The sequence below is a fragment of the Ambystoma mexicanum genome, chromosome 9, assembly GCF_040938575.1.
Source record: "Ambystoma mexicanum isolate Mex_15411 chromosome 9, UKY_AmexF1_1, whole genome shotgun sequence".
NCBI classification, from domain to species: domain Eukaryota; kingdom Metazoa; phylum Chordata; class Amphibia; order Caudata; family Ambystomatidae; genus Ambystoma; species Ambystoma mexicanum.
The window spans coordinates 248,010,985-248,031,731 of NC_090931.1; the positions used below are offsets into that span (position 1 = coordinate 248,010,985).

Here is a 20,747-nt window from a genome sequence, read left to right on the forward strand (position 1 = left end):
TTTTAGACTCTCTTGACTCTCCCCCTGTTTCTAATAGGTTTCTGGTGGAGAGGGTGCATCGTTCTCTGGCATCCAGACCACCGCCGGGTGCCCCAGAGCAGGCTGTCATTGCTAGAATGTTTAATTATCGTGACAGGGATGTTCTCCTTAAGACTGCAAGAGAGAAGGGGGAGCTGCGGTTTGGCTCTGCAGTGATCGGAGTGTTCCCGGACTTTAGCCCACAGGTCCAGGAGCAGAGAAAGAAATTTCATGCAGTCAAGAATATCCTGAGGAAGAAAGAGGTCTGCTATGCAATGCTATTTCCTGCAAAACAAAGGGGTGTCCATAATGGCAAGGCTTCGTTTTTTACATCCCAAGAGGCGGCAGAACGATTTGCCATTGAACTCTCGGATCTGGGAGAATTCCCACGTCAGCCGACTCACTGACTACTTGCGGGCTAATCCTCAATCATTTCATGTACTTGTTGTTGTTTTCTGTCAGCTCTGGGTGGGCCCATCCACGGCCAGAAATGTTTTAGATGTGTTCAGCCATCACAGGAAGGTACCTATTCCGTAAGGATCATCAACCACATTGACATAATGTGGCTGCAGACGGCTCCCTTGTTTCGCAGCTACCGCGAGTAGGGTGTATTTGTTTGAGTTTTCCATTTATATTGGCAGTGTGGGGGCTGCAGCTGGTATGTTGGTGTTTCTGGCGTGGGTGGGAACGGGGTGGGGGTTTTGGGACAGTTTGTGCACAGTAGCACAGTATTAGTGGTTTAAGGAGTGAATGATGTATATGCTTATCTTTTGTTTCTGGGGTCGACAGGTCCCCCATCGAATTCCACTCAAGGCGCACTAGGCGGAGTTGGGTTTTACTCAACTGTTGTGTTCTACATGTTTGATGGGGCGGGTGAGCGACTCACGTTGATGACCTGGAACATCAGGGGCTGACAAATGGTAAGAAACTGTCTGACTGTGAACCAGGTGAAAAGACACCAGGTGAATGTGTTGTGCCTTCAGGAATCTCATCTGGGCAGGGGAAGTGCAGGAGCCTTGGGATGGGCGGTGCACAGGTACGGCTCCTCCTATTCGTCTCACTCCAGGGGGGTGGCAACATATATTCATAGGTCACCAAATTTCAATCTAAAAGAACAAATTGCTGATGCTGAGGGACCGTTTCTTCTCCTGGTGGGCAAATGCAGCTTCTTATTATCAATATCTATGACCCGAATGTTGATTCCCCAGAGTTTTTCCAGCAGTATGCGACTCATATTCACAAGTTCCCCACCTACGAGATTGTGTGGGCTTGGGACTTTAATATAGCTCTTTCATTGGTCCTCGATCGCTCAGCTACAGCTCAGCATGTGCTCCTGGGAGCTGCATACGGGATAAAGCGGACTACCACGGTCTGATAGATGCATGCCGTTATTCCATCCCCATCGCAAGGAAGTACTTGTTTTATTCTGGGGTGCACAATAGTGCATCCAGGAAAGACTATGTCATGATGACGACAGATATAGCTAGGTCTTTGACTATTGCGAAGATATTGCCCCGGACATTGTCGGACCATTCCCTGGTACTGATTGCCTTTTCTGGTCCAGCGTAGATATTTTGTAAACTCAGGTGGGCTTTCAGGGGGCGCGCTCTTGGGGATGCTGTGTTTAGGGAAGAATTAGAGCAGGATATATAGACCTTTTTCAGAGCAGTGTGGGATCTGTCCCGGACACCAGGGTGACTTGGGAAGCATTCAAAATCTATATCAGAGGTAGTTGCATTTCCAAGAAGGGTGGGGTGCTGAAATCTCTCTGTAGGTCGATGGCAGCCCTGGAGGGAGAAATTAAGCAGCAGGTACTAAGAGATGCTTCTCCCCACTTCCAGATCATGTGGAAGAAAAGAGGGGAGAATGCATCGTTGGTCTGCAGAGATTTTTAGGGGTCCCTGTGGCGGCCGCTGACCATGGTGAGGGCGATAGACCCAGCTGCAAACTGGCGTGGGTGGTAAGGCATGAGAGACATCCAAGGATCTACCCTCAAAATTGAGGTGCAACACTGATACGCCGTTGAGGGGCCTGGTGGGGATCAATTCAGTTTTCCGTGACTACTACGACCGCCTGTACTCCTGTCAGGCGACGCGCAATGAGATTGGGCAGTTCCTCGATGGGGTGGCCCTAGGATGGCGTGATCCTGTACACTCGGACGTACTGAATGAATCTCTGTCTAAGGAGGAAATACACTGTGTTATCATTTCCCTTCCAAATGGCAAGGCCCGAGGGCTGGACGGCATTGCGACAGAAATGTATAAGGAGAACACAGGCCTCCTGGTGCCTCACCTGTGTAGTATTTACAGCTTGTCACTTGCCTCCGGGGTGCTACCCGAATCGACCCTGACCGCCCTTGTGACACTTCTGCTGAAGGCAGATAAAGATCTCTGGCAGTGTTTCTCCTACAGGCCCTTATCTTTGAAAAATACAGATAATAAAATAATTGCCAAGTTACTTGCCGATAGACTCCTACTGCACATGCTGGCCTTACTCCCTCCGGATTAGGCAGGAGTTGCCCCGGGGAGGTCCACCCAAAATAATCTGTGGTGCTGATTTACCTTGATGCACAATGTGGATGTCGAGGTTGCTATTGTAGTCGCTGCACTTAACGCCGGAAAGGCCTTCAACTCTGTTGAGTGGTCCTTTTTGCTCGAAGTCCTTCAGCATTTGCAGTTGGGCCTTATATACCTTCAATGGGTTAAGCTCCTTTATACTGCCCCGCGGGCTACAGTGCTGATGCACCAGGTGATTTCGGACCACATTGGGCACGCTAGGGGCACCAGGCAGGGGTGCCCTCTCTCCCCTATATTGTTCGCCTTGACGATCAAGCCTTTGGCCTGTTATATAAGGGAGTACCACGCCCATAGAGGAGCAAAAATGTATTTGTATATCTCAACCATCTCGCTATATGCAGACAATATGCGTGTCTATGTCAAACATCCCAAACAGAACCGGCAGCCGTTGGTTTAGGAGGCTTCCCACTTCGGCGACTATTCTGGACTACGGATAAATTGGACTAAATCCGAGGTACTGCCGCTGACGGCTGCTATGAATGCCGAAGACATCGGGGAGGGCTTCAAGTGGTGCCCACTGGGAATTTGCTATTTTGGGAATAATGGTGTCCTCATCTTTATGTAGATAACTATCTGAAGAAGTTGGAGCAGTTGGAGTGTAAGGCTGAGGCATGGAGCCTCCTCACGCTGTTGCAGGCTGCACGAATATCCCTCGCTAACATGGTGGTGGATCCCAAGCTGCTCTATGGGCCTCATCACGAGTTGGACGGTAGCCATTAAATGCGCTGGTAACGGGAATACTGCTGCATTTAATGGTCCGCTCAATCAGGAGTATGGCGCGTTTAACCCCAGCTCACAGCTGGGGGTAAACACGCAGGAAAAATTATGATTTTCAGTGCAATTACCGCACAGTAATACCATTGGTGGTAATAGCGCTGAAAATTCTCCATTGGGTCCAGTGGACCCAATGGGGAATAGGGAATAATGTTTACCCCCAACCTGTGATCTGGAAGTAATACCGCCAGACAGGTTGCCGGTAATACAAATAAAGTTGGGCAGCATCCCAGTCGGGATACCGCCCAAGTCGTGATGAGGCCCTATATCATCAACAATGTACTGATTGTTCCCACTTCCACTTTTTGGTCCCAGATAAAGAGTATGATGGTGAGGCTGGTGTGGGATCGGGGGCAATGCAGGGTCTACTATCACACTCTGGCCCACCCATTCGAGGAAGGGGGCTTGGAATACCCTGACCTGCATGCTCATTATCTAGAGGCTCAAACACAGAACTCTGTCTGATTGTGGCATCCATCGCCTGAATTTCCACATGTTAGATTGGAAAAGGCAGTGACGCAGCCAGATAACCTAAGGGGGCTGCTGTGGGGGAGCGCGAGTGTGGCTGGGAAAGGGGAGGTACATCCGGTCAATACCACATGCAGGGCGTGGGAACGTGCAATGTTGCTGGGGGGGGGGGTCGGAGGAGGGGGGTTATGTTGTTCACCCCCAATTTTGCCATTTATGCTGTTCACGAGATGGATCTCACGCCCAAGAAAACCTTTAGGCTTCACTTTCAAAGGCTAGGCATTCACACACTGGGAGACTTGGTGTAAAACGGGAATTCTCTTGGAATGCACTAAAAGAAAGGGGTGAATGGAGCGCGGTGACCATGCTGTTGTACTTCAGATTAAGGGAATCGCTTCGGACGTTTTGCTGAGCTATCCTGAGGTGCTTCCAGTTTCCCCCTTGGTTCAATTTGTGGTTAACCCTGCTGGATATACTAAATTAGTGTCCACATTGTATAAGCAAGAAAGAAAGACTACATTTAGAGGAAAGTGGGAGATGTCACTGGGGAGGGAACTGCCAGAGTCGCAGTGGAGGCTGGTTTGCAAGCTGTCCCACAGAGTGTCGTTGAATAATAGGTTATGTTGGATCCATTTTAAGTTTCTACACCAGGTTTACTATACCACGGCCCAGCTGCGGAGGTATTACCCAGATAGGTCCGCTAAGTGTATTGGATGTCCTATGGTCCCTGCAGACTTCATGCACATGGTGGGGGGATGGCATGCATATACACCCCTTTTGGGATCGGGTCAGTGAGATCAATGGTATGGTATTCTCCGAACGCCCTTCAGACTCCTCCGAGGCGTGGCTATTGGCGTCCTTCGTCACTCCTTCCAGGGCTGATAGGAAACTGTTGGGCATGGCCTCTACTGTGGCGCGATCGTTGAGTGCTAAAGCACGGGGAAAGCTGAGAGCGCCTAGTGTTCAGGAGTGGCTGAATTGTTTAAATTCCTGTGAGTGGCGAGAAACGTATTATGCTTCCACATTGCCCAGCCGGAGCAGGCCCATGGATTACTGGGCCCCGTTAAGGACCTATATGTGTAAAGACTTGGTGGAACTCGACACCGAGGTGGAGTAACTGTACTCTGGAGGCTTTTATGCTTTTTCGTTGGAGTGCTGGGGGTTATAGACAGCTGCATTGTCAGGTGTGCTTCAGGATGAGGGCGAGGTGCGGGGCGTGACTAGGGATAATGTTTCCTCTTTTTATATCGCTGGGACATACTGTGTTTCATTTTGGGCTGCTGGGGCTGGGGTGCAATTTTGTTATCATATGTGGAATAATCAGTTATTTTGCTGTGCTCTCTCTTTTTTGTGCAGGGGGAATGTTGTGTTCCGAGTTTTTTTGTTGTGTTCTTATGGAGAAAAGAAAACAATAAAGAAAGGTTGGAAAAAAGGAAGCACTGTTGCACAGCAATCATGATGCCCTTCCACTCAAAAATCCTACAATAGACACTCGTCTTAATATTTCATCATGGTGTATCTCTAAATAAATCACTCTCCTTTCTTGTGATCCGACTGGGATCCTATGATTTGTCAGAGATTGTTAGTGTGTTTCCAGCAGTTTCCATTTTAAAGGCTAAAATAGTGCCATTTTTTTTTTCTCAAACTTTATTTCTTATTTTCACAAGAAAGAAACATATCAAGTACAAAGCAAATATTACTAGGCCAGCAGGGTATCATCCAGGTAACAACATAAACCTGAATCAAAGAATACAATAAACAATAACCTCGAAATACATATTAACCCCAACACATTTAAAAACGTAGCCATGAGCGGTGGCCTGACATTCCCAAACTAACAGACAACACACAATAAGAGAACATAACAACACAAGCACCCTTCCCCCCCAAAACATATCCATTAGACGTGATGCAAACCCATTCTATTACACAATTCCGATCAAGATGGTTTACCCATAAATATCATTGAAATTCCCCCATTGTTCATCATAACATGCTTCTTTGCATTGCTTATAAAACATAGTCTTCTCACATTTAGATAGAACTTGCACATCTAAAATCCAATCCTCTACTGTTGGTTTCTTTCTTGTCTTCCAGACCTTTAATATCTGTTTAGTAGCTACTGACAGAACTTTGGCAATCCAACACGATATTACCCAATCATATTTGCAACCATTCCTTGGTAATTGCAAAATGATTGCTAATGGATTCCGTGTATCAGTGATGCCCCAAACCTGGTCAATCCTATCAACCACATCTCTCCAGAAATGTGTCACTCTTTCACAACTCCACAACATATGAAGCAAACTATCCCTTTCTTTCCCACAACCCCAACAACTGTCACCATCCACCATTCCTAAAACATACATACGGGCCGGGGTCCAATAGGTTCTACTCAATATTCTCTGATGAGTGTAACGCAGTTGTAAATCCGCTTTAGCTTTAAACCGAAACTCTCCAGACCCTTTCCCATTCATCTTGTATTAGTTCTATACCCAGCTCATCCGTCCATGACAACCTCAATTTTTCCCATGAGTTCCACCACTGTACATCTGTTTGCATAATTTTCAAAATATTTGACACCTTTTGTGATCCACAGGCCAATATTTTGAGGACTTTGGGTTCCGATGAGAGTGATGCATCCATCATCTGACTCCTTACAGATATTAAATCCACCAATTCATTGTACCTTTGTAACTCTATATAATGCAGTCCAAATTTCTCCACTAGTCCCTCAAAGGAAACCACCCCTTCGTTGCTCCAAACATCACTAACCTTTAGAATACCTCTTCTAACCCAACTTCTCCAATTTAACGTTTAATTATTAATCTCTAGACAAGGATTATGCCAAAGTGAGGCCTCTTCATAAACAAATAATCCCTGCCCACTTCCCACTATCAGTGACGCCAATGCATCTTTTGTAGCCAAAACTGTTTTTAAACTCTGCACCTTCCCAGGTAATGTTCCAATTGAATACAGACATTTCAATCTGAACCCACCAAGGCATCTGGCTTTGATCCCCAATAAAATAGCTAGACATCTTTTTCAATAAAAAAACGTTACTATAATTCTTAAGGACCGGGTATCCAAAACCTCCATCTTTGACGCTGCGGCATTGTGGTATTTCTAATCGCTGTAACCTCGTCAGCCACAAGGTAGAGTCAGGGGCACTGGTGTGTTCTCAGACCTATTCCTCCTGGATATTTTGGGTTTTGCAACCAGCTCCCGGTTGCATTCCCAATATATACTGTAATTTTCATTTGTATCAGGAGAATTGGCTTCCTACTTTTTCCCCCTCTAATGCTGCCATTTTCTCTTGAACTTGGTAAAGCATTAAAAATCTACCTTGCCTGTACGGACTCTTTTAAAGTATCAGACTCCTTTTCTTGTCAGCTGAACGAGGCAATAAGGGAAATAAACCATCTACTTGTGCCCCGAGTGGAAGGTCAAGCAGATAATGTATCTGGCCTATGAGCTTCAAAATCCTACCTCTTCTTCGTCAGATGCAGCAGATAATCTATCTGGCCTAAGAGCTGCAAAATCCTACCTCTTCTTCGTCGGATCCAAGGTAGATATACCTCTATGTCTAACATCTGCAGGGCAGCCACTGGGAACTACCCCTCAACATTCAGTAGACTTTATGAATTTAATGTAGCGGAAGATTCCGGCTCGGTTGTCAATCAGCAGCACCATACATTACTCTGAGTCCTTGTTTTCCTCATGCCAGTCCTACTAATCTCCTCTCCCTCAGTGGAGTTACTCTGATATTGTAGTCTGTTTCGCTTACATACAGATGCAAGTAAATAAGGGGTGTAGCAGGGCTTTTATAATTACCAGAGCAACCAAACTGTCCATGCAAGATTATGCCAGGTCCTTTCACATTAGCCGCCATCATCACAGACATTTGATTTTATAATCTATCCACATCAAATTAGCCACAACCAATCATCTTACCCAGCCTGTATTAAATTAACTTCCCCAGCTACTTGTCATGATCAGCATCAAGTTTAAGTCCTTCTACACCATGCACAAAGGCTCCAGTGGAAAAGGTTTTAGCTAATTTCAGAAACAGTCAAGCGATGCAGCCCTGCTAGATATTTCAGATGACACAAAGATTTCTTATCCATTACAAATAGTTAGAGGATATGTTGTGCTGCCGTTGACCCTGTGGCATTCTTTGGATGCTTCTAAGAAACGAAGGAGGACAAGAAGCGGCTCTGCAATAAAAAGGAAAAAAGGAAAGCCATGCATGCATGTTCACGGTCATGGCAATTCTAAGCAGCTAATGAGGTGCAATTATTAACATTGCTGTAGGGGAGGGCATGCAACATCCAAAAAACAACCACTGTGGATCCATAACCAGGAGAGAGGCGTGGCAAAATGTAGTTTCCCATAGGCTAGAAAAGAAAAAGCACTTATCACTCATGGTTTCAGCATTGCCTTTAGACACTTCTGCTTGGTGTGGGCCATACTGCAGGCACATAACCTGCTGATCTGTTCTGCTTCGGCATCGTGCACCTATTTACCCTCCGATGTCAGGGCCCAGGTACTTGCTCACCCTGCCACACACCCGCACTGCCTCCTGGCAAGCCTTGCACTTGTGTCTGGATATGTAACCCTACAGTCCCCCCTTTTTCTGCACTTATCAGACACCCCCTGTCTGTGCCTTAAACCTAGCACTTGCCACATGCTGGCTGCACTACCACTGTTGTTGTTTTCTATTCCTTTGCTCAGCACTTTCCAGTTCTACCCGCCACCCCCTGCACTTTCCCCCTTCCCTCTGCCCTGCACTTGCACGTTCTCAATGTCACTGGGCCTAGTAAGATCGTTGTTTTTGTTATCCCTTGTTCCCCTCCCTTGCCTCGTCGCGCTCTGAATCACTTGTGTATGAGAGCGATACAAATAAAATATCAATAACAGCCTCGAGTAAAACGTTGTATGCATGATTTTGACATACCAAGCACATTTTTGCGGTTTGCAATACATATGGGGGTATGGATCGGAACGACGGATTCTACCAAGAACATCCGCTATGCGTGGCAACAGCTTGCCTGCCCAGATCAGATTTTGGTGCACGTAATTCCTATGAAATCTGGATGCTTTTTGCACCTTTCACAGGAATCCATGCAAATTCCTCCCATCACGCGCAGACACGGAAGGTGGCTTACAGGTGTTCGCAAACTCTAGTGAGGACCAGATTGGTTGTGTATTACATACACCTGAACATGTAAGCAAGCAATATGGCACAGATAACTGCGTAAGCGTCACCAGTCTACATGTCACCGCTCCCTTCTGTGTAATATACAGGCTCCCCACAATGAGCCGCTTTGTGTCTTCAATTTTGTTGCAGTTAATAAAGGCCTTAACCCCTTTCTCCTCAAACCACCACCACCACCACCGTAGCCGAAACTCTGAAGCAGCCACACCTTGGCCGATTACAAATGGCAAATCCATGAAAACAATGCACACGCTACAATGAATGACAACTATGTGGCTGCTGTATTAGTCAGAGGTCATAACACAACTGCTTTTAAATGTAACGCCAGTCACCATTGAAATGTTCTTACTAAGGGAATCACATACTAACGGCATGGGCATGTGACAAGATAGTCCATTGTTTAAAAAAATTAAAAAAAACTGCAACATGAACTGTGTTCATTAGATATTAAATGGCATTCTAATATTGTTAACAAGTGCACCAAGGATTATTAAACGTTTTGCTAGAACAGACGGATCTACGTTATAATAACGAAAATAAGGCTGAAAACACCGAATTATTTTTATTCGAATTTCCAAATAAAATGCTTTTTTTTGCACATATTTTCGCAATTAAATGCAACCCCTCTCTTCCCACCTTAATGAATTCCCTAACCTAACCATGCATGCCATCTATTTTATACGAACAAATGTGCAAAAATACAGAAACATTCGATAAACAAATTCGGAGTTTCCTGCCTCGTTATTTCCCACTCTTTCATAACTTTACAATCCCTGGACAGGCGGCGTAACGTTACCCAGGGACAGCATGGACTGGTGGATTTCCTTCATCACATTGGTGTAGAGCTCCTCCTGCCATTCGTGCAAAAGATTCCATTCCTCTTGGGAGAAACATGAAGCCACATCCTGGAAGGTCAGCTGTGCAGGAAGTAGAACACATTTGAGTCAGAAACACAACAAGGCCGAAATAGATACAAGCAAGTAGAAAGGTCCCACGCTGCACAGTTTGTCTGGATTGCCCCCCAAACCCCCAACCCATGCGGTGGTAAAATGAATGATTTAAGTGTGACTCTGCTTTTTGTGATGCCAGAGGCAGACTAACTAAGGAACAGTGGGTTGGATGGCTACACGCAGGAATCCCGGGTGGTAAATCTCACAGACTTCGAGTGATGGAGCATTCAGCCACCATCCCCTCTCTCCAGATGATTCTGGAAGCAAAGCACCCGCGTGCCCATGGGAAAACCAAGGCGGCAGATCGTCCCCAAGATGGCCACCTACGAGCCATGAATTACAAGGGCCAGAGGGTAGCAAGTGGCATGAAATAAAACAGAACCAAACATTCTATGAAGATTTGAAACAGAAAGAAAACCCCCGTGATCAGGAATCTTGCTGGTATCACCACAAACCCATTTGACCGCTACTCACGGCCAATTGCAGCATTGAACTTGTGAACTACTGTATCCCCACTGCCTAGCGATGTAACGCAGACCAAGATGTATTCCTAAACGAGACTTAGCTTCAACCAGCTACATTAGAGTAATACGGTGAAAGCCTTGGTTTCGAAAAACACACTGCCAGAATATATGTGGCAGAGAGAAAGAAGAAGTCAGTGGCATGAAATAGCCCTTAATCTTATTTGTGTCTGCTCTGGCCGCAGAGCAACAAACATTTTCATCAGCTGTGTGATGGAGGGCCATTAACAAGTCAGAGTGAAATTCACACCTTCTGTTACACATTGTTTACTTAAGCCGACTCCTTACAAGCATTTAGGGTAATCTCTAAAAAAAAAACTGTGTCGCTTTAATAAAACTAAATCTGCACGATTCCACATTTTCTAAAAAAAAAACACATATTAGGTCACTAAGTAAATATCTTTTTCTAAAACTGAGCCGCCTGTTTAAATACGTGATGGTATATTTAGTTTTTTTGTGGGAAAGCAACTTTAAATGACACTGTGCATATGTTATGTTGTTTTAGTATGCATTTGCACTGCACCAAATCACCACAATAACAGTTTGAAAGCAGTGAATCCTTGTACATAGAAGAGGGGGTCCCCCATCAGGGGTAACCAGACCTTAGTCTACTGCAGTGGTCTTCCAACTGTGGGGCTGCCGCCCCACTTGCCCCCCTCGAGACCTGAACGATGTCCAGGGGGTGCAAGACTCTATATTACGGGATTATGAGACCGTTTTTAATAGAAATTATAAGCATTTAATCGAAAATATAAAGTTATAGCTTGTGGGAGGACCCGGAAACAATATTTTTACTCAAGAGGGGGGGGGGTCTCAGTATAACTTTTTTGAATACCACTGGTCTACTGGGAAAAAAGGAGCATGAGCAAGGGTGAAGTAAAAGGGAGGGAAAAAGAGGCAAAAGGTTTGCTGACTCAGGTAGAGAGCTGGGCAGGGCAAGATGGTTATATTAGTACAGAACCATGATTGTCCAGTATATATGGAGTACTTTCTAGAAAAAGGTGACACGGAAGATAATTTGCTGCATTATTTTATGAAATAGAGATTCCAAGTCTAGACGCCGCATGCCCCTCTCCTCCCCGCCACCCGGTACAGCTGTACCCATCCTTTGTGTCCCTCTGCATCCTAGCCCCGCTGTATATTTGTTCTGTTGTTCCCTCTGAAAAGCGCTCCGTTATGCATCTGTACCGTTGTATACCTCTGTAAAGGGCTCCGTTATGCATCTGTACCGTTGTATACCTCTGTAAAGAGCTCCGTTATGCATCAGTCCTGTTGTATACCTCTGTAATACACTCGGTTGTGTATCTGTATTGTTGTATTCCTCTGTAAAACGCTCTGTTGCTTCTCGAAGCTAGGTCCATGCTCAATAAATACAATAATAATAATGAGCAGTCCGTTTTGGAGTACTATAAGAGCGAGCTCGAGTGGTGTTATCAAACCGATTTATAGCTGTTTCAAACCTGCACCACCACGAGTGGGTGTTGCACATGAATAATAACAATCTCAACTTGGTCCATACCAGATGCTCAGCGAGTCCTGGCGGTTCCAGGTCTTAAAATCGCGGCAAAAATGGCTGTGTATACAAAATATCGTGCCAAAAATGCAGTGGTTTTGCTGCCACAATCATGTAAAGGATGCGGGGGAAACCCCCGCAACCTCTGCTGCCCCTACATGGTATAATGGGGTACATCTTTACCGGGTTAAATCACAGAATTTGTGCCGCGATTTTATTACCTGATACCAGTCCTGGCTTGCAGTCTCACTCCTACTGCATTCTGGTGTTCTAGTCTTTTGTTTTACCACTTACAAAATAAAACTACAAACACTGTACACAAATACAGAATGAAGTGAGATAAAAGCCAGAACTTTCCAAACATCAGAACTCTTTATCCAGCACAACTACTAATCCTACAAGATAATGTGTAGTGTAGAACGGTAGTCCCCGCAAAAAACGAAAACCAAAACAACAAGGACGAAAATAACGAGTTTTAAGCATCGAATTGGTGCAGGAGTTTGGTACCCTTTTTAAATAAATAGATAGGGGTGAGTTAAGGGTATAAATGAAGGTAGGGGGATTTCCCCCTGCGATAGAAAAAATAATAAAAATGTTCGGGACATCGACAAAAAAAAAAAAAAGAAAAACCTCATTCTTTTTGGCTTTATTATTTTAATTTTCCAATTTTAAAGTAGAACAGTGTAGAACCCCCACCTATTTGTAAACTGGGCAACCAGAAACCCTGGGCTCACAGCTAGGATTGCCTGTTTGAGCAATCCATGTGTCCCTGCGCTAATCATCACCTAAAAGGGCCTTCTTTTCTAGAGCTTTCAAAATTGGGATAATCATAGGTTATTCTTAGAAGTGTGCCCCCAGACAAAGAGCCATACAAAATAACAGCTTTATAGACCACAGTGTTTGGTCCACATACACTAATATTTGATAACAATAATTTAGGCAGTGTGCATGATATGATATGGCATTTATAACGCGCCTGTACACAATTTGTTTGTTCTCCCCTCTACACGACAGTACCTTTGCGTGACCATTGCTCAAGGCACTGTCACTTTTGTAAGCCATGGCTGTCTCCTATATGAAATGTGAAAAAAATCAATTACTATAATGTTTGGTCTGGTGGGGGGCTTGCCTGGACTGTGACTGTGCAAGGCATCTGTTTAGCACCTGTTATTATACTCTTGCCACCTCTACACCAGCCAGTAATTTGGCTACTAACCAGTTTGGTATGTAGCAGTGGTGGAGGGTCTTCGGTGAGCTTGCAAATGGTGAACGTTTGCCTAATGATGAGACTTGCTACCTTCCACATATTGATTTAATTGTTCTCCCATTGGTTCCAAAATACAGGACAGGAGGGTGCTGCCTGATGCGCCCAATTCTATGTCAAGATCGGGGGCTTGCTATTAAACAATATCTTCTTCATATGCTTGTCCACCAGCAAAGAAAAGTGTCATGTTAAGAAAAACATTTTGTAAAACAAATAAAACCTTTTGCGAGAACATGAAATGGAGCTCCATAACCAGGATAGCCTCTGTATCAACCAAACACAGCCAGAACTGCTCCATAAAGTCCTTAGCCCCCTTTCCTTCTTCTTTGCCACAGCAGATAAGTACTTTTAATTTCTCCAACGTCAATTTAACTGACTGCTCCAGTTATGGGTGTACTCAGAGTTAAGCAGCTCACTGCGTCAAGCTTGCTTTCGTTTCTGTCACAACCTAGACCACCTACTATCCGCCCTCTGCAACTCATCCAAAACCTGTCCTTGGCCTCAAGAACACGGATCGTATCTCTCCAGCACTAAAATCTCTGCACTGGCTCCCAGTGGCTGCAAGGATTAAGTTCCAAACCTTCTGCGTTGTCCACAAGGCCTTCTGGGGCCAGGGGTCTCAATGCCTCCAACTCTCTCCTCGTAAATATCTTCCTTCTCGAGCTCTTTGCTCCTCCACCTAAAACTCCCTCAGCTTCTCCAAACAACACGTTGGTGGTAGATCTCTTTCTTTGGCTGGGGCCTCCCTCTGGAACAGCCTCCCTGCCTTTCTGAAACTTGAGGAGAAACATCTCCAGTTCCGGCAGCACCTCAAGACCTTCCTCTTTGCTTCTGCTTACTCTCTTCCTCTCCCCTATTAACCTCCTGGCTGAAACTGCACTGGTCACCTGGCTACCATCTGATCTCAGGCCCAGGTCCCTGCCAGTTGCATACCTGCACTGCCCCCTGGCAACCCTTGCACTTGGGGTCTGTTTCTGTATCGAGACAGTCCGCCTACCAGCACTTGACACTTGATGTCTGCACTTACCCTTGCACTTGCCACCAGCTGGCCACACATTTATTGTGTTTACTGTTTGATCCCATGTACTGCACTGCCCCCTCTCCTTTCCCCTCGCACTTTTCCCCTCCCACTCCCCTGCACTTGCGCGATCTCAATGTCACCTGGCCTGGTAAGATCGCTGTCTCTGGCTTCCCTTTTGTTCCCCCTCACTTGCCTCGTCGCGCCTTGAAACACTTGTGTATAGGTGCTTTATAAATGCAATATCATATCATATAACCTAGAAACATTTGTGTACAGGGGCGTTATAAATAGCATATCATGTAATTATAAGGCTTCTTGTTCAGTGTACATCTGACTTTGGAGTGCAGGTTCCCTTTGTTTCTTCACGCTACTGAGTGCAGTGTTCGGAGGCCTTTACTACTAGCGGGTGTAATATGGATTTGTTGTAGGCTGAGTGACACCAGAGCATGCCTTGTTTTCCGGCACACTCTGAAAACCCCTGCTCGCTGGAGAGCTCTAGTGTACAGGTGGGGTGTGGGTCTTACAGAGACCAGGTTGCTAACCTTGTCTTTTCCCTCATTCTCAGGGGTAGGTAGCCCTGAGTGGTACAGCAGATCATTTCATGACTTGAAGCTTAAGGACCCAGTTTGACATCCCTGCTCCATCATTATCGGTTCACGTGATATAAGGAAACGTTGTTACTATATTTAAATAAATATTCCCCTACAAGTACATTTTAAATTGGCACATACTTTGCAAGGAGGGAGTCTCGTTTAGCTAAATAATTAATTTACCCTCATCCCTGCTGTATATTTTTTCCCTGATCCATAGATAATTTAGCGGTGCTTCCGCACCTAGTTTGCAGAGCTCCCTCGCCGCTCTATGGTTACTTTTTACATCTCGAACAAGAAATGACGATAGCTCAGGGGTAACGTACCTGCCTTGTAAGCAAGATGATGCTGGGTGCTGTAGGTTCGAGTCTGGGTAGAGTGAGCTGCTTACTCAGCTAAACGTATGTTATTTTAACATTATCTACTACAACCAAAAGAGGGGATGCACATATGCAATGGGTACATAACCTGTCCACATGCTGGGCGAGTGGGCTTGGCCCTTAAAGAGACAACAGGGCTGTATTTCAAGTCCTCTATGCTGCAAGCAGATACTAGAATATTATATGGAGCACTGAGGTCCGACATGCACTCTGCTTTGGGGCATTTCGGTGCATACATACATGGGGATATGGGTCATTTTGGGAGTTACACAACATCCGTGCTCTGTCTGAATAACCCCTTAATCATTCTGCTCATGCCAGTTCAGCAGATTGACCCACGCTAATAATGGACCCAGTGACTGGTATTGGTGTTAATACACCTTCTTCCTCACAGCTAAAGATATGAGAGGCAGTGTTTGGTTATTTTACTATATCTTTGACAGACTATGCAGTGCCAGGTGCTCTGGGAAGAGGAGTCAAGAGTTCTATTTTCACCATGTTTTTATGCAAGCGCAATATAAGCTGAAGTTTTAAGGCCTGATTCATGGAATTTCACGCAGAAATGCTGCAAGCGCTGCGTGCCGAGAAGGACACTGCGCGAGCCTGCGTGCAGAAAGAAAAATGCATGCCACCCATATCCATGGAATTGACAGCGCAAAGTAACCGTATTCACAAGTTGCGCCCGCAGCGCCTCCGACATGCCCACACGCAAAGCATTAACAGACAGAACAGCTACCTTTGCACGCTCACCCGGATGCAAATACACGCACCATTCAAACAGTGTGTGGGGTCCCCCGTAAGCAGGCCTGTGACTCCGGGACCCTGCGCATGGACCCTCGTAATTGTATCCGGCACCCCGACAACATGCGTATAAAAAATCATAAAACAGCAATTTTTTTTTTATTGTGCCTTAGTCACATCAAGGACTTATTACACACATTTTCTTATTTGTCTCATATAAAACATCAAGACAGAAACAAATAAATCATATCCAATACAGTACAGCAACAGCATAAAAAACAAAAATGTATAAACAAACTCAGCAATAAATCGGGAAATCTGCGTGCGAACCCACGTAAAACGTTCCTGCACCCCACTACACTGCTTACGTGCACCCCTAAATTACATTGGAACCCCTATTAAGTACACACGCCCCAAAATACGATAGGAGAATCCTACGCGCAAGTGTACGCCTGCCTTCAGATGGCGGATTTTATGAAGGACTTGCGTGGCCATTTCCCAGCTGAGACGTTGCGCTATGAGATTCATGAATACATCTTGTGCCGTGCAATTGTGGCCGTTCAAGGGACTGTCTGCAGGCCGTTCCTCAGAACGCTCACCTTTTTCACAAGTTCTTCCCCATTTTTGTTGTTGCGCCCCCTTCCCAGCCCTCTGCGCAAGCCACGGCCACCCTCTGCTTGGAGTCTCGCACAAGGCCCTTGACAGCTCGCACAGACGTGCAGAGCCAGTGCAAACTCCACGGAAGTCCAGGGTAAGTACCATGCATTTGATTCCATGAATCGAAGAAGGGGAATTTGCACACAGTTGTATGCATAAGTACCCTATTTTCTGCGCTGATAACTCCATGAATCGCACCCTTAATGCTTAATATGATCTCAAGGAAAAATGGGGTTGGAGATATATATATATATATACACACGCACACACGCTGTGCAGGTCTAAATTGACAATGTTCTATTGTGTACTTCATGTTTTCCCTTTTGGTTCATGTAAACTGCACTTGTTTTCTTGCATAGTATTATATAATTATAATTGTTTTTTTATAACACACTTAATACCGAAGAGGTTTCTAAGCGGATTCGAACCGGTGTTGCTCTGCGTCGTCTTGCTTTGAAGACAAGTGCGTCCACTTAACTATACTGCCCGTGCCTATGATTTCTCAGTCTTGCCTTGAGGTCTTCTGGGACATAGTAAGCTCATGGGCTTTCAGGCCATGTATTATGGGTATTACAAGTTATTGTTTTCTTTTAGCTTTGAATAAAACTGAAATTGTAGTTCATGTTCGCAATTGACACCATAAGGATGGGGAGCTGCTCGCTCTTTGTTTATATATGACAGTCACAAGTTTATAATCTTGTTTTATGTCGTAGTGATGTGAGCACTGAGAAGATGGGTAGAAATGTCTATTCTAACCTCACAAGGTTTTTTCCCCCCCTCAGGCATAGCCTTTTTAACTAACTGAAACATTCAGGTGATAGTTTACGCTAACATCGTGTGGGTTATCTACTTGAGACGGCACACACAATCAGCCCCATTAGGTAACATGGCGTAGTGGGCAAACAAAACTGTCTGTAACTGTCTGGAGTCTACTTCCATTAACAGGTAACATTTATGCTGGAATGAATGTGACGCTTACCCATGGTAGTAGATGAGGTTGCTGTGGTGTTTAACATCAGTATATTTTCCTTGGGCTAGATGTCTTTTTCACAGTAGAAGGCGTTTTTGTTTCTTTACTCTGTCTACAGTCTTCGGCATTGACAGTGTGGGGGGTGTGGGGTTTGTTATCCATTCCCCTTAGTTTCACTATATTGATTCAGTGGACATGTATATGCTTATATATGGGGTTATTAATGCTCCAGTCACATCCTTTTGGTGCTGGTACAACTCCTCAGGATACTATGTCACATTACTGTAGTTTTCTTTTTGTTAGTATATCCTTTGCATGTATTTATATCGCGGTTGGCTTATGGGGTATAAATGTCTCTATGCAAACTACCTGTGGGACATTAAATCTGTGATTTGGGAATATGAAAAAATTGCCTTCACAACATATCTAGAAGACATTTAAAGCTAATTGGTTGCATATAAATTGACAAAGTTATAGTTTACATCTTATATGGGAGTTACATTTGCGGGAAGCTATAGGACAGCTCCTGTTTTAACAGAGGTAGTCCCTGCTTTCTATGTGATGCCAAACACCTATGAGCTGCTTTCAGGCCCTGCTAGTCAAATCCACATTCCAATCCTTTCAAGATAGCTTTAAACTTGCATAAAAGTAAGCCTATGGTCAACATAGAATGGCTAAGGCCCTCTTTCAGAGCCGCCAGAGCGCCAGGGGACCACTCCGGTGGTGATAGTGCGCGGTACAAATATCCTTTAACGTTAACATTAATCATTCTCACTATTGTGAGTGGGGGTTTAGATTCTATTAAAGACACAGAGGCGAGTATTACCCCTTGCTTGCTAGCTCTCTCTCCCTCTCTTTCTCCCCCCTCACTGCCAGGTTGATAGCAGCTCTGGGATATGTTGAATTAGAGGAATGTAGTTACAAAGCAGATGCCTTCCTTTAGCATGTGATAAGGTAGATTCCCTTGGTTAGTGTAAGCAGGCAGAGGGTTGATTTCTCTCCGTGTACGCCTAGGAACTAGTCTGTACTCGCGTTTCTCAGTATTTATTCTCCCAGTTGTTCGCTCCAAATTCCTTATATTGCAGCAAACGCAATGGATGTTTTTCTCTTAATACTGTTTTGCTCAGGTCATCAGGGGCCCCCTCCACTTGAGATGTTTATGGTAACATGGGAGGTATTGTTTATGGTAATAAGGGAAGATTTACATGAGCTATCCTTTGTCAAGAAATAAATGGAACATCTCCCAAAAGCAAGCTCATTTCAGTTGCAGTGATATAGTTGATAGTTGGGGTGTGGGCTTAAGATCAGTACATACAATGTTTTTTTCTTGATCCCCATGGTGGCATGGTTCAGTTTAGCTCATGTTAGGGTTCAGGAAAATATGTATTCCTCTCTTAAGAGTTAACATTTGGATGATACGTAACTTATATTGGTACGTTTGTTTCAATTACTTGTTTGTTCCATCCAGAATGCTCTTCATCCTAAAACAAATTAGCCTCTTATGTGGAAACATGTTAATACTGGGTGTCAGTTTCAAACATCCCATCTGGGAACTAGAGGAAGGGCTATTTGGGTCTAGACCTCTGTGTTTTCTCCCAGTTTCTTTCACTGTTAAGTAGTATGGATAGGTCTAGCTCAGAATTCTTGTAAATGATCTCTCTCTTATGTCCTGTCTTGGGTTTCCTTGTCCATCAAGTATCCATTTAGTTCACATTCTCATCCTGGCAATGGTGAAGAGATATGAGTGGTGCCCTAATGGTGACACGTTCCACAAATAACCATAGACAGGTGATTGGGGGAGGCTCACTTAATTGCCGTTAAAATGGGCCTCTTATTGTTTTCCATCAAGCAGAATAAGTTTCTACTCTCAAGGATATGGTCGATCATACCCGAGTTTGTCATTATATAATGTTCCGTCTGGGAACACCAATGCCTTCAGGGAGCTACACCTATGTGTTAGCATTCTCAGGTAATTGCTATTGTTCCATACAGGTCGATGTAGATTTCCCACAGCAGAGGGCCATGATATTGTTACTGTTCACTCCCTCTCAGGTTACCCATGGGAGCTGCAATATTCGTATAGTTGCTATAGTTACCTACTGCAGTTTGGATGTCAGGAGAATAAAGTTTGTTGTGTCATCTGTACCTGCCACCCACTGAATTCTCTTTTATCTTCATTTGGGTACCAATGTAGGAACAGACATTATGGATTTAAAAAGCTTTACATGGCCTATTATAGAAGAACGAAATGACAGTGTGCGTTCTTCCCCCTCAGACACAGTGTTGAAGGACAGTGGCTAACGCGAAGTGAACAGTTGTGCTGATTTACATCTTTGCTTGAATCCTAAATGGAAATTGCTTCAAATACATGTGTTTGTTGCAAGCACTAAAGAAGAGGAAGGAAGAGGGACTAATGGCACAGCCTCGTATGGAGGGAGTCTGGCTGGATTGGTCAGTACAGAGGTCATGATGCCAGCTGGTTATGGAGTTCTATTTCATGTTTTCACAAAATGTTTTATTTGTTTTAAAACATTTCTTCTTTACAATATGAAACGTGTCTTTGCTGCTGGATGAATATATAAAGATGATAATACCTAATCAAAGTCCTCTAGGTCTTTAATAGAATCCAAGCCCACTCATAAATGGTTAATTTCCCTTACCTATTGAGTCCCTCAGCAGCTTTGCTGGATTTCTAGGATTTTTTTTTTCACCTGGTAAGAGTGTGAGCCTTTTTTCCCACTCTTACATGTGTTTTGCTATGTGTGTTTCTACTTTTTGTGTGATCTTGGGCACTGGAGCCTACACCATATTTTTCATGTGTGTTACACAGCACCTTCAGTGCAGTGACACAGGGTTGTCTTTTAGACTTCCCACCGACTCCATTTTCTGGGGCTGACTACAGTCCCCCAGAAAAGGGTAAAGTTGCCATTAACTTTACCTTAGTCACTTTAAACCACAGACCCAGTACACCCCATCTTCCATGGAGTATTGGAAAGGGTTAATTCTTATCCCTTTTTGTCTGAGCCTCTTGGGGCATTGTTTTGCTCTCTTTACATTAGGACTTGGCTGGTGGCAGTGGTATCTAC

General features: G+C 44.6%; 1 protein-coding gene across 1 annotated transcript in view; it reads right to left on the reverse strand.

Moving 5' to 3' along the window:
* LOC138487921 (zinc finger protein 528-like) overlaps positions 1–20,747 on the reverse strand; it is a 154,621-nt gene that overhangs the window by 130,640 nt on the left and 3,234 nt on the right. Inside the window, exon 2 of the mRNA XM_069614547.1 lies at positions 9,851–9,971. Coding sequence (XP_069470648.1) covers positions 9,851–9,971 — 121 coding nt within the window. The remainder of the gene's footprint in view (positions 1–9,850; positions 9,972–20,747) is intronic.